The 16,093-nt window shown below is 44.7% G+C and overlaps 1 protein-coding gene across 2 annotated transcripts in view; it reads left to right on the top strand.

Annotated features, from left to right (window-relative positions):
• LOC126527706 (uncharacterized) overlaps positions 1–15,760 on the top strand; it is a 39,647-nt gene extending 23,887 nt beyond the window's left edge. The window contains exons 10-14 of one of the 2 annotated variants that reach the window (XM_050175571.3): positions 2,039–2,107; positions 5,197–5,296; positions 7,275–7,430; positions 10,449–10,474; positions 15,164–15,760. In XM_050175571.3, the coding sequence (XP_050031528.2) occupies positions 2,039–2,107; positions 5,197–5,296; positions 7,275–7,430; positions 10,449–10,474; positions 15,164–15,343 (531 nt within the window). In that variant the 3' untranslated portion in view covers positions 15,344–15,760. Of the gene's footprint in view, positions 1–2,035; positions 2,108–5,196; positions 5,297–7,274; positions 7,431–10,448; positions 10,475–15,163 lie in introns of both variants that reach the window. The other variant, XM_050175570.3, reaches the window with a different exon arrangement.
• The last annotated feature ends 333 nt before the right edge of the window (positions 15,761–16,093 follow it).

Raw genomic sequence — 16,093 nt, 5'->3', positions numbered from 1 at the left:
TCCGAATCTGACGATGCGGAACCCTCTTCCTCTCATGCGACTTTGTCCGAGTCCGAATCCGAGCTCGGCTCGTATTCTGTATCGGAATTCAGCCACCGCTCCCATGAGCAGACGAAGGTCCCGCGCGCCGAGCCATCCGAAAGTAACCGCGCGCAGGGAGGAATGCGCTTTCAGTTGCCCGCGCAACGGAGAGAAATGGGACGTTGCGTGATCAAGAAGACAGAGGGAGATGGAAAAAGGCTAAACAAAGTTCGAAGGGCTTTACGTTTATTGCTGCAAGTCGGAAGCGAGGGTGCGGCGAGAGAGCGAAAGCAGCAATCGAGTCACCCCTTTTGGAGAGGCAACGGCACGTGCGCCTGAACTTGACGCGCCGTAGCAGACACACCAACAGAGGAAAAATAAAAACCTTCAAACCAGCGGAGATTACAGAACAACCCTTGAACCACACGCGCGCGACGCATGATCCAGCGAACGCGGAGCCACCGCGCCACTCAGCAAAGAGAAAGTGGGGAGTGGCAGTCGCACCGTACTCTTCAATACATGGAGTAACACAGGTCGGGGCGAATATACGAACTTGTAGAAAGAGTCAACAGATGGCGTGGCCAATCCAGGAGCACCTGCTTTGCGCTCAGGCGCGAAATTTTGAATGCACGATAGAGAACGTACCGGTACGTCAGTGACACTGTGGGGGGGAAGCGCGATGACGTACCGGTACGTCCGTGACAGCGAAAGGGTTAAGGGGGGGGGAAAAAAAAAGGCTTGTCCAGCGGTGGGATTAGAAACTCAGTCCCTCAGCACAGCAGCCTGGTGCTCTAGACATTAGGCCACAATCACACGTACACTTTTATCATGCCGACGTCAACTAGCTCTTTCAGATGAATAATGGCATGTGTTATGATGATTTCCATGCCACAGCACATGCCCATGAAGCAGGCAGTACATATTGTGCCAATGCCAACTAGCTCTTCGCGATGATCACCACATGTTGATGATTATTATGATTTCCATACTATGGTCAAACACTCACAACGGGGAATCAGCCAAGAAGCTGCTGGTCTATTTAGAATAAATTGAGAATAAATGAAGAAATACGAGCCAATATAAGAGTATTACATGTCACGAGTATGCAAGAGCACATGTGTGCATAGCAATTTCCCTTACGCCAGAGATGCAGGAACGAAATGGGAAAAAAAAATAGCATTTCGTGAACCGTTTCACATAGATCCCAAAATGTGTGTTGAATCAGCTTTTTTTTTTTTTTTTTTTTTTCTGTCATTGTGTCTCATCCTCAAGATAACTTTACACAAGAAGAAAGGCTTCTGATGCTCTCGCGCCAGGCTGTGACTGAACACGTTACTGAAAGCATTGGCATCCTATCACACACAAGTAAAAACAAAAAGGACAACAGAAGCACCGACGTTTTTGTTCCCACTTGTGCCTGGCTGCCTGCCTTTCAGTGACGTGAATCTCTACGAGCGTTCTCAACTTTCAGTTGTTCTATGCCATGAAACTTCATGCACTGGGAATGCACGCTGGCCAGTGAAATTAAATTAACTAGTTCTGTTTAAATGAGAGAGTCACTGACTACAACCACACCTTGTTAAGGAAGTCGCATCCGCCACAAAACAACCTTCACTATATATTCAATGTTTGTTGCAAGCATATATTTCATGCTAATATCAGCAGAAGACATTATTTTAGGTGCACTTTGTTTCATCAAGGCTCAACTGTACTTTGAGCAGATATTTAACAGCGGCAATAGTTTGAGGCTGCCGAATATTAAAAAAAAAATTGAATGAAATCGGGTGCAGGTGCTGGTTGGTAGTGTGCTCGTGTTGTAAAATTCTGCTGTGCAACCCAACAGTGTATAGTGCTTTGTTCATGGCACCATTTCCCGCTGAGCACATATTGGCTGCCTCGCGGCCAATGTGTAGCCAACAGTAGCTGGGCACTGGTTCCTAGTTTAACTGTTATTGTGTTGCAGCTGTAACTCGTGCTAGAAGTTGACAGTTATCACCACTTTCTGGTCTCTAAGCAGGTGGTGAGAGACCTAGGTGGGGCCATCGCAACCAACGCTTCCATGTGCACGCACCTGGTCACCGACAAGGTGAGGAGCCATTTGGCATGAAACTTCTTTTTCCTCTTGCCCTCTTTCCTCTCTTTGCTATCTCTCTCTCTCTCTCTCTCTCTCTCTCTCTCTGCCCTCTCAACTGCTCATTTGTTTCATGGTGTCACAGTGCATACAAATTGGTGGGGGGAAAAACACACATGACAAAGTTACATAATAGATTTTTCTTTTTCTTTTTGGCTAGCCTGATTTTGTTCTGAGGATGTATTTATTACAAGGGAGAATGTCTAGCGCTGCAAGACTGGAAACCTGGGCTGTTAGTAGTTTGTGTTTAAGATGGATGCCAACCTGTCTTCATCATCCCCTCCATTTCTCCATGTTTTCGTATCTCGGTGCAAGCCATTTCATGACACTGTCTGTTACAGGTAGGGAGATAGTCAAATGGTCAGTTTAACCTAATTTTACTAAATTTTCTTTAACGATATGCCTTTGGTTTTCTGATGTACGGTCGTAGAACTTAACGCATTGAACGCATTGAAAACCTCTTGACCAATAAAGTGAACTGGACATCTCGCCTGATTAACCAATGGATGGGGGAGAAATGTAGGTAAAATATGGGAATGCCGGGTTTCAGTTCAAGTGACGGATGCCATTGAGCTGTTGAGGTTTGCCACTTCCATGAAGGAACAAAAGGCGTGCACAATGGGCTCCCTGTCCAAGATGAATGGTCACAATAAGTCTGTAAGGGAGGCAGTAGATTGTATACTTTCTCATTGTTCTTTAATAAATATGGCACTCACATGAGTGTTTTTAAGTGTTTTAACAGAGTTCGCATTTTCATAAAACAATTCGCGGGTCCTATCAACTGCGTTAAATTGGGGTTTAACAATAGTTCTTTTAGATAGGGATGGCTCATTATTGGCCCATTTCAGGGAAATGGCTGTAGGAGAAAACTTTGCTCTGGACTTCTGTGTTTAAATGTGTGCGAAATGTAAAAGTAGTAACGTAATGTCATTAGGCCAACATTGAATGCATTTGAGTGAAGCCTTGTCTTAATTGAAAATAAGATTTTGGGGTCCATTGGAAACAAATTTAAGTGCTTTAAAGGGGCCTCAAACCACCTTTTATTGAAGTCGAGAAATGATTTAAATTGCACTATTTCAGAAATACATTACAACAAAAGTACTCCAATGCCTCCAGCAGGAGCGCAGTTATTGACATTCAAAGATTGCCTTTGGTCCCCTTCGCGGTGCTCCTGCTCGTTCTTGAATGCCTTGCACTGTGAAGGTTACAGTGGAGTGTGGTTCACCCACAATGCTCCGCCCACTGGACGTCGCTGTGGTGCACAGTTCAAATTTGATTTTGGATATTCGTGTAGATGCCATTACTTCTGATTGTGGTGCCTACAGCGCACAGCATTTGGAGGCTGTACCTCAATTTATGGTTGAGTTCGCTGTATCTCGTTCCTTTGCTTTGCTACAGTGTACCAGTTAACTAAGCGCAGCTGTGTTCTCCCACACCGAGTGGCAAATAGCACATTTCCTTTTGCACTTATCTCTGTGGCAGTCACAATTTTCATTGGTTGAACGAAACGTCCTCATGTTCGCTCGTAGCAAGCTTAGACCGTGATGACAGCACACCTCGAAGTAGTGCAGCTCGGCAAGCGAGCAACCTATTCCGGTTGGATCTTGGTGCTCGGACAGGCTCACCATGTGCCTGGTGCCACGTCGCCCAGAGACCAACTCGGAGCATGCGGTTGTCCTCAGCGAAACCGCAGTGAGCTCAGCGAGCGGGCTTGTCGTGACACCCCACGGCAGCCGCGGTATCTACACTGAGTGGCAGACGCAGCTACATGCAACTGCAGTGCATTTGCAATACTTGCATGACGGGGCTGGAGTGCACACTTGTGCTCATGTGCAGACCAGCATTGTCCTGCACCAGCTTGACGGACGGATAGTACCACATTCAAATTGCTCATTTCAAAGCGCTGTCAATGGCTCAATAAGAAACGAGCTGCCAGGAATGAGCACATGCTCTGGCAGTCATACATGTGTTCCGACCTTAAGTTCCACTTGGTTCGAGGGTATTCGAGGGCTCAAAACTAACCGAAACTAGAGACCCAACGGCGACGACACCCGTAAGCAGTGTTGCCAAAGATCTGTTCCTATCCAGGTGGGCACGGCCGAGCATGAGCAGATGAGTCGGCTTCTTCTGGAAATATGTAATACTTGTTGAAATTTGGAAGGCAGACTTTCCTTACTTCAGCCTGTTCTGTAAACTGCGGCAATAGATGTACACAGTAATGGGAAGAAAGGAAGAAGCGCACTGATCCAAACACCCTTCTTGCTTGATGTCGGCTGTCAGCTAATGGCAGTGCTCTGTGGGAATCGGCCCGCTGGCACATTTGTCCATGGTTTAACACGTTGGCTGCAGCATCTCCTCTTGAGGTCCCAAGGGCTGTGCGTCACAACTCGCTGTTGAGCTACACTTCATGTCCCGCGTGTGCATAGTGATCCGCTGTCAAGTCCCTGGTGAGTCGCGCTCCTTTGAAACTTCCGTGAGCTCGACAAATGGTGCCCGCAACACGTCGAATCAGAAGCAGCAAAAATTTCTGCTCTTCATTTATTTCTAGAAAAGATGGCACTAGCCCGCTGCAGAAAAGCCCTTCTACAGCCGCACACGGGGTATAACTACTTTGGTGCACCCATTGCCCACATTGCCGCGTACGTGTTAAAGAGCTCCTCACAAGTGACAGTATGTTGCCGAGTTTCACTATTTTCTTGCAAAACGACTTTTTACTGTGCGGCAACTTACCGTCGCCTGCAGGCTGGTGAATTTCCCTTCAGGTGATGACCACTAATGGCATCTCTTTTGAATTGGTACGGTAACAAATAACTCACGTAGCCTCTGTGTGCTACTTATGTGTTACCATATCTTAATGTAGTATTCTACCTATCCCTGCTTTGTTTTGTAAATTTACCTTTGCTTGTGGCAGTCCCATCCCTATCTCATCCCTGCTTTGTCTAGTGCAAGTTCCTCGATGTGTAACACATTAGTTTGTTTTACCCAGAAAGCTGTGCTTTATTGTTACCTGACCTTTCCTCTTTCTTGGTGTGTACCACCGGCAGTTTCGAAGAACGGTCAAGGCACTGTGCTGCATCGGAAAGGGCACGCCAATCGTCGACGTAGCCTGGATAAAGAAGTGCCAGGAAGCCGGAGCCTTTGTGGGTCAGTTTGAAGCTTTTTTCTTGCTAGATTTTTAACGAATGACAAGACTGAACATGGTTGTACACATAGCCTTAACTACTCAGGTTCTCTAACATTCCAACTAAACTGTACAATACGGTTGTCTTTTAACCCTTTGAAGGTTTTCGCCGTACATGTACGGCGGCGGTTTTCTGTCCCGCAAGGTCTTTGCCGTACGGGTACGGTTTCGAACCTCCGTTTGAAATTTCGCGCCCAATGACGATCCGTGCTCACTGGGAGATACTGCCACCTCTCAGGACTTACAAGAAGCGTTTGAAATTTGCGCTAGTTTCTTGGAGAGATAAACAGAACTGATTTCTAGCTTGAGCGCGTCGCGCTGACTGCGGCAACACCCCTTTTGCGGTTTCGGTTTCGCCGCGTGATCGCAACGGAGGCGCGCGAAATGTCATTTTTCTGCTTGTCGGCACTCTCTTGCAGGGGTGGTGGAAGTTGATTGCTATCTTGATTGGCGCTGCTCTTAGCTTATCACCGGCGTTCGCGAGGTATTCTCGCTCTCAGCGGCAACGCGCTTTCGCGGTTTCGGTTCCGCTGCGTGATCGCAACGGAGGCGCGCGAAACGTGATTTTTCTCTTTGTCGGCAGGCTCTCGCAGGGGCGGCGAAAGTTGATTTCTATCTTGATTGGCGTTGCTCTTAGTTTGTTTATCCCCGCCGCGCACGAGGTATTCTCGCTCTCTGCGGCAACGCGCTTACGCGAGAAGGTGCCTCAGACCTCTGCCCAAGGCAGCCGCACGCAGAGAAGATGTCATGTGTGCGCCAACACAACTCGTCACTCCAAGAGGAGAACATACATGCATTTTAGGTGTGCAGACTGCGATAAGGCGCTGTGCGTAGAACCGTGTTTTAAGGAGTACTACACTCTGAAATACTACTGAACACATTGCAGTTCTGAGTGATGCCGACACCAAAATACTGTTCCTAAATGTATTTTACTATTTATTCCCGACTTTATACATTTTGTACATTCAAGGTCCGCAATAAAGTAATTTGACCACCTGGGAAAGTTTTTTTCAAAATAATTCGACCCTCAAAGGGTTAAAATAAATGTATTGACATATATTTTGAAAGTTGCAGACGCTCTACCACATGCTTCACACATGCAAAGGAATGTCATTTAGCAATTATAAAGGTTGGAAAACAAAGATGGGGTTCACTGCTGAGATTGAGGTCGCAAATTTTATCCCAGCTACAGTGGCCGCTTCTTCAGTGCCTTGCACTGCAAAGCCTGTGGTGCAGTGGGACGTGCCCACAACGCTCCACCTTCTAAAATGTCACTGTGGCGTGCAGTTCAAATTTCGTTCTGAAATGTTAACGTAGATGCCACGACTTCCGCCTTTGGTGCTTACGATGCAAAACGCGGTTGTCGTCGGTGAGCCACAATGCACTTAGCCAGGTGGCCGCGGTATCTACGCTATGTAGCCGACTGCAGCTTGATGTCAGCTATCTATAAATAGTAGCCGTCTAAGGAAATGACGAAATAGTGTGTCCGATGACGAAATAAAGTGTCTAGAAGAGAGTGAGGACAGGGCCTTCTGTTGAAAAGAGAGCGCTTGAGAGAAAGGTGACTTAGCGATTCGCTTGCGGGCTCCACGCACCACACACAACAGCAAAAGTTGGCTGAGATGTTCACTCCAGCGTATTCTGCCCGCAGACTGTGCTTTTTCACCAAGCCCGAGGGATGGTTCAGGGCCCCTTTAAGTAAATAGGATCGTAAGTCATAGGAAATGGTCAGGCAAAAAGTGGCTCTGTTTTCATGGCCTTGAGGTTCCCAAGGTTGCCCAGAAAAGCTCCAAAATTTCTTTTTTAACTTGGCAGTTGTTTTTGCCTGGAGGTAGGCAGCCCTGTTAATCTTGGTTGCCAGCAACTTTTAAAGCAGATGCTCTCTGTTGAGTGTTTAACACTGTCCCACCAACCTGGTTTTTATCCCCTTTCTAATCGCAGACCACATGCCCCATATGTTGCTTGACAAGAAGGCTGAGAAGACCCTGCACTTCAGCCTCAAAGACACGTTGGCAAAGGCGTCGGCCGGTGGTGTACTTCGGGGATGGAGTGTCCACGCCACACCACATGTCCTGCCATCTCCCAGTGACATGAAAGGTGTTTGTTTGTTTGATGGATTTTTCTTTTGTTATACCCTCTTGAGGCCCAAAGTGCATTTTTCTTTCACTTTTGCCAGACATTTGGATTGTGCTAATTTTGTGGAAAATCAATCTGAAAAACCAGTTTTTCCTATGTTTTAAAATTGGGCACTGAACAAAGTAATCTCTGATACAGTGGATAATCTATATTTATATTGTCCTCTCACCCCTGGAACGTAGTTGACACTTAAATACACCTTCTTGTGTTTTGTGTATTGTTATGATTGGCAGCAGATGCTTAAGAATGATCTGTTGCTAGCAGAAATGCACACGAAAGTACGGGTAAATAATTTTGCCTTTTCAATTGGTGCATCAAAACACTTTTGATGCATTCCACCATTCTGACAGCTGCTTATGTGGCCGGAAACAATGGCACTTTAACGTTATACCCATACTACTCAGCCAAGGTTAATGTCTATATATCTAGACTTGCTGCTACTTGTAAATATTTATTGACGTTGAACAGCATGACAACAGCTGCAGGGAATGTAGCAAGTTTGTCTTGTACTCAGATTTCGTCAGAAAAGTTATGCCTAGCAGGCAAAAGTTCAAGAAAGGTTGCCGAAAACATTAACAAGGTGTCTACCATCAGGGAAAACATGGAATTTTGAGGAATTTGTCACTTCTGGAAGAGTTAGGGAATCAACAGGAAATATTTATTTGATCCCATTTGCTCTGAATCATGGAAATCGGTACCTACAAAGGTCATAGCAAAGCTATTGGTATGCTGAGTTACTGCAAAGGCTGGGTGCATAGCCTCAAAATCAAAATTTCAATCTGCAGTAACCTTTGTGTTGTGACCCATATTTCATTTCAGCAGGCCAGAGCAAGCTATTCCGGGTGCACAAGGTACATTTGGGATATCGAATAGCATGACAGCTGCAGATGAGAAAAATATGCGCTTGGCAAGCTATAAGTTAATGGATGAAACTATAACAGCAGCACGATCGTTATGGTCTCTCGTTAGAAACTATTCAAGTTTAACATGGTGAACAACACAGATGATGCAAAAGTATACAAGAGACAGGTTGCAAAAGTTGTTGCTGCAGATTTAAACTGTATTCTGCTTTTTCACAGATTCCATGTCCCGTAATTCTTTTTTGTCGCCAGCTGTATGGTTATTTGTGCTCTTCTTCAGGTTGGACGTAAACCAGCTAGCCTAGCTTGTAAACTGATGCAGAGGTGATTACAAAACGTTTTATGATTATAGATGCAACGGAATCCACATCATTCCAGTGTGCTAAGTCACGCTTGCAAGTCATCTTAAAATTTTCATGGGAGCATTATGGAAGATATATAAGCTGGGACTGCATTAATAAATACATCGTTTTGTTGAATGCCTTGTCCATGAGCCTTTGTGTTACATAAGCATTGCAGGGAGCTACGCTTCTTTGTAACATATTGTTATGAGTGCTTGGCAGCACACAGGCAGGCCTTAAAGTTGATTGCCTCAATTTGGCTAATGTATAGTAACCATTTGTGGTAATGAGCATTCACCAACTTTGTGATCATCCTAGCCAGGGACTGTATCGCGCGCTTTGGACACTGTGTAAAAAGAGCACTCGTGCAACGTTTATGACTGATTTATTTCAGAGAATTGTCTTTATTCCTAACGGTGCTTTAGAGCCCTAATCCAGCATCATATTGTGGGTGATCACCACAGGAAGTTCTCTCTAGGATCCTCATCGCATTCATTTTCAGTGCTCTCGCATCTGGAGACGTTAGCTGATCACCTGAAGGCGACGTATAATCCTGCTCAGCATCAAAAGTCATATTCAGACTCGCTTAACTCGTGCAACTTATTTCCGTATACAGTGCATAGAGAGGAAAGTTTGCCATCCTCGAAGTGCTTCCCCCCACAAAAAGCATGAATTTCTTCAAGCATGTCAGTGCGAAAACGCAAAAGTTGTGGAAGTCGAGAAATGGCCAATGACTGCACTTAAATCGAGCCAGGTCTTCCGTGCTCATTTAACTTTGCAACGAAAAAAGAAAGCCTGTGACATTTCAATAGCACGTGACATTGCATCTGTGTGCCAGTGATATCGGCAGACTCCAAACATAAACCTTGTCGTCTAATGCACTGTACATTGTAAGCATTGTAAGCATGCTTTTAATAAGGACCAAAGATTTATGCGGAAAGTCACTGACGTGTCCTGATGACTCCTTCTCACTGCTATAAGCTAGGCCTGCATTGCACAGGTTTTGTTTGAGAGTGCTGCAATTTCCACAATCCTTTCTAAATTTTACAGGCTTTCTTTTTTTTTTGTCAGAAAAAGAACTACACTGGAAGGTATCTGTATAGAGCAACAAAACAGACACAAGAAGAAACTAAGACGAAGACAAGCGCTTTACTTCATCTTCGTTTCTTCTCGTGTCTTTGTTTTGCTGTGCTATACAGATACCTTTCAATGATGACCGATTAACAAGCCCATATCACACTGGACCTAGGTTGTTTTAAAGGTTGTTATTAGTCATATACCGACATCTTTAACAACTTCAGCACTGACTCCTTATCCATTAAATAAGTTCATTAACTGTTACCTAATTAACCTAAATTATTATATGTACTTAATGAAAATATACTCATGGCTAGCTTGGAACACTTGAGTGCTGTTCACGTAAAGCCCCATATTATTTTTTTAACTCTTAGCAAGATTTATTTGGGATAGCTGGTATGGACACCAGTCTTGGTAGGCTCGGCTAAAGCCTGTGCAATTGCACATTGACGTAACAAACACAGATTTAACAAGCTATCGGATACAACGAAGCAAATCTAAAATGTTTCTCGTCAATGTCAGCATTGTAATGAATCTATGCTCATAACAAATATCAGATGCTTTCGTGTTGGATGTGACATCGTCATAAGCAATTTCTGGGCCACAATAACCCTTAGGCAAAGTCCATTTGTTAATATATGGAAGTTATTCTTTCTGTGACGTGGTTGACCTGATTTTGGCGTACTGTTTTTCCCTTTCAGAAATTGTGATGTGTGCAGGTGGCAAGGTAAGCCATTTAATTTCTTTATATATCTCTCTTCCACGCCTTTAATAAGCGCCCAAGCCGATGGCGCAGGCATTTGGTGGTTAGCAGATGTGACGCGAATCCCAGACCAAGGCCTCCAAGATGTTCAGCATGCCGCAGGCACCGTCTGGTCTTAAAGACCATGCGAGGTGCAGAACTGGTTTTTGATTTTCCAGGTCATGCATTTTATGAAGAACGTATGTTTTTCCAAGCTTTTCGTGACCCATCCACTTGTATCTCAAATGTAAAAATTTCTGGTGAAGGCTATTCTAGATTTGCATCATCTCAAACTGGGTTATTTATGTGGTGCAACACTTTGTTGGCCTTGAAAGAACCCCAGCTGGTTAATAATAATCCAGAGCCTGCTGCTGCAGAGTCTTGTCATTGCCATATGTCGCTATGAAACATGTTCTGAAACCCACAGTTTTCTGTATCCTTATGCAAATATTAATTCTCACATTTTCATTCGTAAACAGCAGCACGGTTTTGTTAAAGGAACTCAATAGCAATATTAAGCAGCACTTAAATGGCTGTGAAACTCCTCTTAACAGCTTTGCTGTAAATTACTTTGAAATTCGTGATGTCACAATGACGTGCTGAGGTTTCGCCACAAAATACAAAAAGGCATCGATCCTTGTTCCACCAAGTTAGTGAAAAATGGGGTTTGGAAAAGGCACATTAGTACCAGTATAAACCAATTTAGTGTTAGTCTTTAATGGGCCTCAATAACACTGCTACATACTGAAAGCTTCTCTGTACACCATGTTTGCAAGTTCTGCTTTGTCTGTGTTTGTAGGAGTGTGCAATGCAGTTGATCCCAGCTACATCAAACCCAAAGGGGATCGTGAAATAGCTCGATATGTTGATTATCCAAATATAACGAATGCCTATTTGAAGCTTATCTGAGATCTCTGCATGGCTCGAACACTTTCCGGAGATCATAAATGGAGGGAACTTACTGATTTGTCTTTCCAAGGCTGTGTTGAACACACAAAAGTTGACTTACTTATTTTGTTCGCGAACGTTGCAAGCCGCTCGTGTTGTGGAATGCTCTTTGATATAGTGATTGTAATGTGACCCTAAAAGCCTACGTTGCTTGGATGAGAGGCTGTAATGTGACTTGGGCACATCAACTGCTTGTTGCACTTTTTTTTTCTTCTTTTAAGAAGTAGAAATGTACGCACCAAGGAAGCTAACTAGCCTGTACAACTATGCACTCTGCTGCAATCAGTACACTTCACTGCAGATGACATGTGAACGCGCCCTGCCGTGTGTCCATTACAACACCAGCAATACGCCATTTAAACGGCCAATTGTCATATGTGGGCAACAAGCCAGGCAGACCGTGCAGGGTTTCGGAGCCGACTTCCTGTTGGAATCGGTCTGACCGCCTCAGAGCGTCCCCTCGTTGCATGCCACAATTGTATAGTTTTTTCCGCAAAGTGTGGATGTCGCCGCACAGGTGTTGTTAAATTCATACTGCAATGTAAAGATCCATCCAAGTGGAGGTTGGAGTAGGATTAGTTTTTGCTGCTAGCGCAATTCTAAATTGCCGTTCACGGAAAGCCCTAATCTACTAGACCAAACCTATAGTGTGGCATCTCTGGTTCGGCATCCCATGTCTGGCGCTACCAAGTGTCGTCCATGCTTTCTTGTGCAACGCGTATCAGACTGGGAGGCCTTCGCGTTCTTGGGCAGAGTGCAAATCTGCTCTTGAGAATAACGAACGGCCAGTTCGCACGAGCCATCCATATGCATAGCGAGCAAAACTGATCGTTTTTCCTCCATGGTATTTACTGCCCTTCATATTCCATCTCTCGTTTGACAGCATCTGCCGAAACGTGAATATTTACGACGACGCGAAAAGTGACCGCTTTTCATTTGGAAGCGCATTTGCAGGGGCGCAACGCTGCGTTCAATATATCGAATGTGGCGATGAACAGGTGTTCGACATACACATGGTACATTGCTATACTTTTTCGTGCAATTTTCGAGGGGATTTTACAACTGTTCAATATAGACAGTAATTCAGTATATCTGAGTTAGATATATCTAGGATCGACTGCAGTAATTTTAGACCAAAGCTTATACCAGTAGCGCTATGATCAAATTGAATAAGTTGAATTGCTTTCGAACAAGCAGCCATTTTCACATTTAACATTAAAACAATGTTGACATCCTAGTCCAAGTATCCATAACATTAGCAAGTTTCTGTTATTACGTTACATGTTGCGAAGCGTTGTTTGCTAGTAGTGCAAATTGGGCATCATAGACAAATAAGCAGTTTGTTTGCATGCACAAGAATCTTTGGAGATTGCGAATGATAGCCGTATAAGCCAATGAAGTCCTGCTCCTTGAGCTATGTAGCATGCTCCACTACATGAATTCTCATGTTTTATGCTTATAGTACAGTCGAACACGTTTATAACTAAATGGATAGTTTCACAAAAAGTGGTTATTGTATCAGTAGTTATATATGCTTGTTATATGTGGACTCGCTCTTAAAAGCTCAAAAATTAATCCCATAGAAGATTGTGTCAGAAGTTACAATCCAGCAGTACTTTAGTCCGAAAACCAGATTTTCAGTGTGATTTTTGTTCTCGGTGTGTCCCCGCTACTAGCTGCAAACTTTCGTAAGAAACATCCATTTCAAAACATTTCAGAAACATTTTCAGAAGCTTTTTTTAGAAACATTTCAAAACTGCAAGCACAGCCGCTATTTCTTATTCGAGAGCTTGTGATATATTTTAGTACCAGCGGTACACGACTGTATTCTGCACAAGAGAGTGAAGCATTATAGTTGGCCAGAAATGTAAACTTCGGAAACTACTGCTGCGTGTCTCCATTCTACGAAGGTCTCGGACATCACGATCTCGGCATTACGGCTCCACGTGAGCCACAGTAGAGTCGAAAAAAAATTCCATGTTCGAAAGTTAAAATGTCACTGCAAACTGTGATATCTGGATAATGGCGTAGTAACCGCCGAGCCTTTGCAACAATGCGTGCCTTTGCAACAATGCATGCCGGCAGCGTGTGGTGCGGCATTCTTGTTCACTCGGGCCACGTGATCAGGCAACGTTTGAGGGGCCGTTGTTCCCATGATGGAAGGACATAGATGGTCGTTCCAAATAATTGAAACGGGCGCAGTACAGGTGGTGCCACACGGACAATTGCGCAAAAACGAGAGCAATGCCGTCGTGGCATTCGATATCGTACCGGCGCACGCCCCGTGCCCGTTTATGCTGTACACCTCCTTCCTGGAGGCATGCCTTGGACACGCGGGACCTTCTTTGCAGCTTCCAAAATCCGCACGTGGCGGTCGCTTGTTCATCTCGAAAGCCGTATTACTGTTGCGGTTGGACTCGAGCGGGGCGCACCTTTCCAAGTGCCCAGTTTGGCCACGCTTCCGTGCTTTGGCACTTCGCCTGTGCCCTCTTCTTTACCGTGACTGGGTTCGAAGCGTTCGTTATAACAGTACGGCAATTTTAAAAAATGTTTGTTTTATCAGGAAGCAGTTTCAGTGGGCAATGTTGGAAAATCATAAATGCAATGAAATGTGGTCGTTATAACCACTAGATTGTTATATCTGGAGTCCTTATAAGTGAGTCCAACTGTATACTCAAGGGCATGAAACTTATCCCATTTTTACTGCAGTTTGGTGTTTCATTGTGCGCAGTTGGTGTTCTGAAATATTTGAAAACTACATGAAAAATATTCATGTTAACGGATGGTGACTGTTCATTCGAAGGCGAAATCAAATAGGACATTATCCAGTTCGTTATATGAACATTTTTTTATTCGCATACCCCCTTTCTGTTTATACTGGTAAAGTAATGTTTCAAAAACCTCCTTAACAACCTGTCTTAAACCACCTGGAACAGTGTCTCATTAGTTAACGATATCATACGGCATTGCTAGGCTGCCCTGGTAACATGGTCTTGTTTGCTGGGTATATTATGGGGTTCCAAGTACAATCGAACCTCAATATAACGAACACAGATTTGGACAAAGGAACGACAACACAGTAGTGCAAACATTCACAAGGGCATTTATTGCACCTTTCATAGATCAATGCCAGCTAGCCGAGTTGCTATCCACAAAACATGCCGATGGGCGCGCGACAAATCTAGAAGTCTGACTCACCGAGCGACTGGATAGCGAGCGAATATGTTCGCCCCATGCTGGATCCCAACACCTGGTCGTTCGCGTGTACAGTCACGCGAATGGTGGCACGTTTCAAGGCGGCCACGCGAGACAGCCTCGCAGAAGCATGGATCGGCGCACGCGCGGCACGGCACGTCCGTACTGCTTGCTGTCCCGAACCAAAGAGAGCAAGCGCCTTGTCTTTCGGCGCCTAAGTAGCCCCGCCTGTCGGCGGCGTTAGCAGCGCAACACTCGCGCCATCTCTCGTACTGCGCCTCAACCACTCCGACCGCCGCGGGCGCCAGGCCACGCGAGCCGTGCGGGAAAACCAACATATCAGGGGACGCGTGAGAGTCGCGCATCCCCACAATCTATAAATAAGGTTCCCCTCAATTGAAATTTAGTTGGGTTCCATGTGCATGTCCTGTTGTTCTCCACTTTGTGTTTCATTTGCTGGAATTGCTTCATGGGCTGCTGTGTCAACGAAGCCCATTGATTGTTGTTTCTTGCCAATTTTTCTTAAACCAGTACCTGGACAACTTGCCAGCTCGTACTTCAACCAGTACAACTGTTGTGGTCTCCTGCAAGGAGGACTTGAAAGCTTGCTCACGCGCTCGAAACAACGGTGTTCCCATTGTCGCCGCAGAGTTTGTGCTCTCGGGACTGCTTCAGCACAAGCTCGACATGGAAGCACATCGCCTGGAGTGAAAGCCAGAAGCGAGGGGTGGGAGCTTGCCGTCTTGCATGTCACCATTCAACATTACACGTTGCTGTCACAATTCAACTTGGCATTTTCTTTTTTATTATTATTATTATTATCATTATTGTTATTGTAGACAGGTAGCTTTACTGTACATTCAAACGGACAGTTACCGTTGGCATTTTTTGTATATACTGTATAAAATTACCTTATGCTGTAACATAATGCCCCATCTTGTGTTAATGACAAGTCTATCATACCATCACATTATATTATCCATGTAGCATTGAATTAACTTTTGTTTGTTGTGCCTTTCTTTTTTAAAACTGATGTTTTTATCTCATGACACCGCAGGTCTTGTCATGCGTAGTCAAAGGGACCCAATAAATGTGTTTTAAAAAAAATTATTTTTGTTGCATACTTTTATTGGATTGGAGGGGAAGAAAACGGGGGAAAATGCAGGTGATCAAAAAGCAACTGACATTCGGAGCAGAAAAAGCATGCCCGAGTTGAATGTTCGTCTATATGCAAAGCTACCATTGAAGCCACGTCAATGGAATGGGTTCCGAGACGACCGAAGGTAAACCTCGCAGCAAGAGCAGTCTAGAGTGCACGAAAGGGGCCCGTTGATCATACCATTAGTTAACAGTATTCTCGAGTTCTAGCTTGTCCGTATATGCGATTGCCATTCACAGAATGCAGGTTTACCGCGGGCAGATAAACTTGACCAGCCGTGTTGGTGGTGGCATTTGGTGAAA

This window comes from Dermacentor andersoni, chromosome 9, assembly GCF_023375885.2.
Source record: "Dermacentor andersoni chromosome 9, qqDerAnde1_hic_scaffold, whole genome shotgun sequence".
NCBI classification, from domain to species: Eukaryota; Metazoa; Arthropoda; class Arachnida; order Ixodida; family Ixodidae; genus Dermacentor; species Dermacentor andersoni.
The sequence above is the reverse complement of the archived record's forward strand: the minus strand, read 5'-3'. Positions and strand labels throughout refer to the sequence as shown.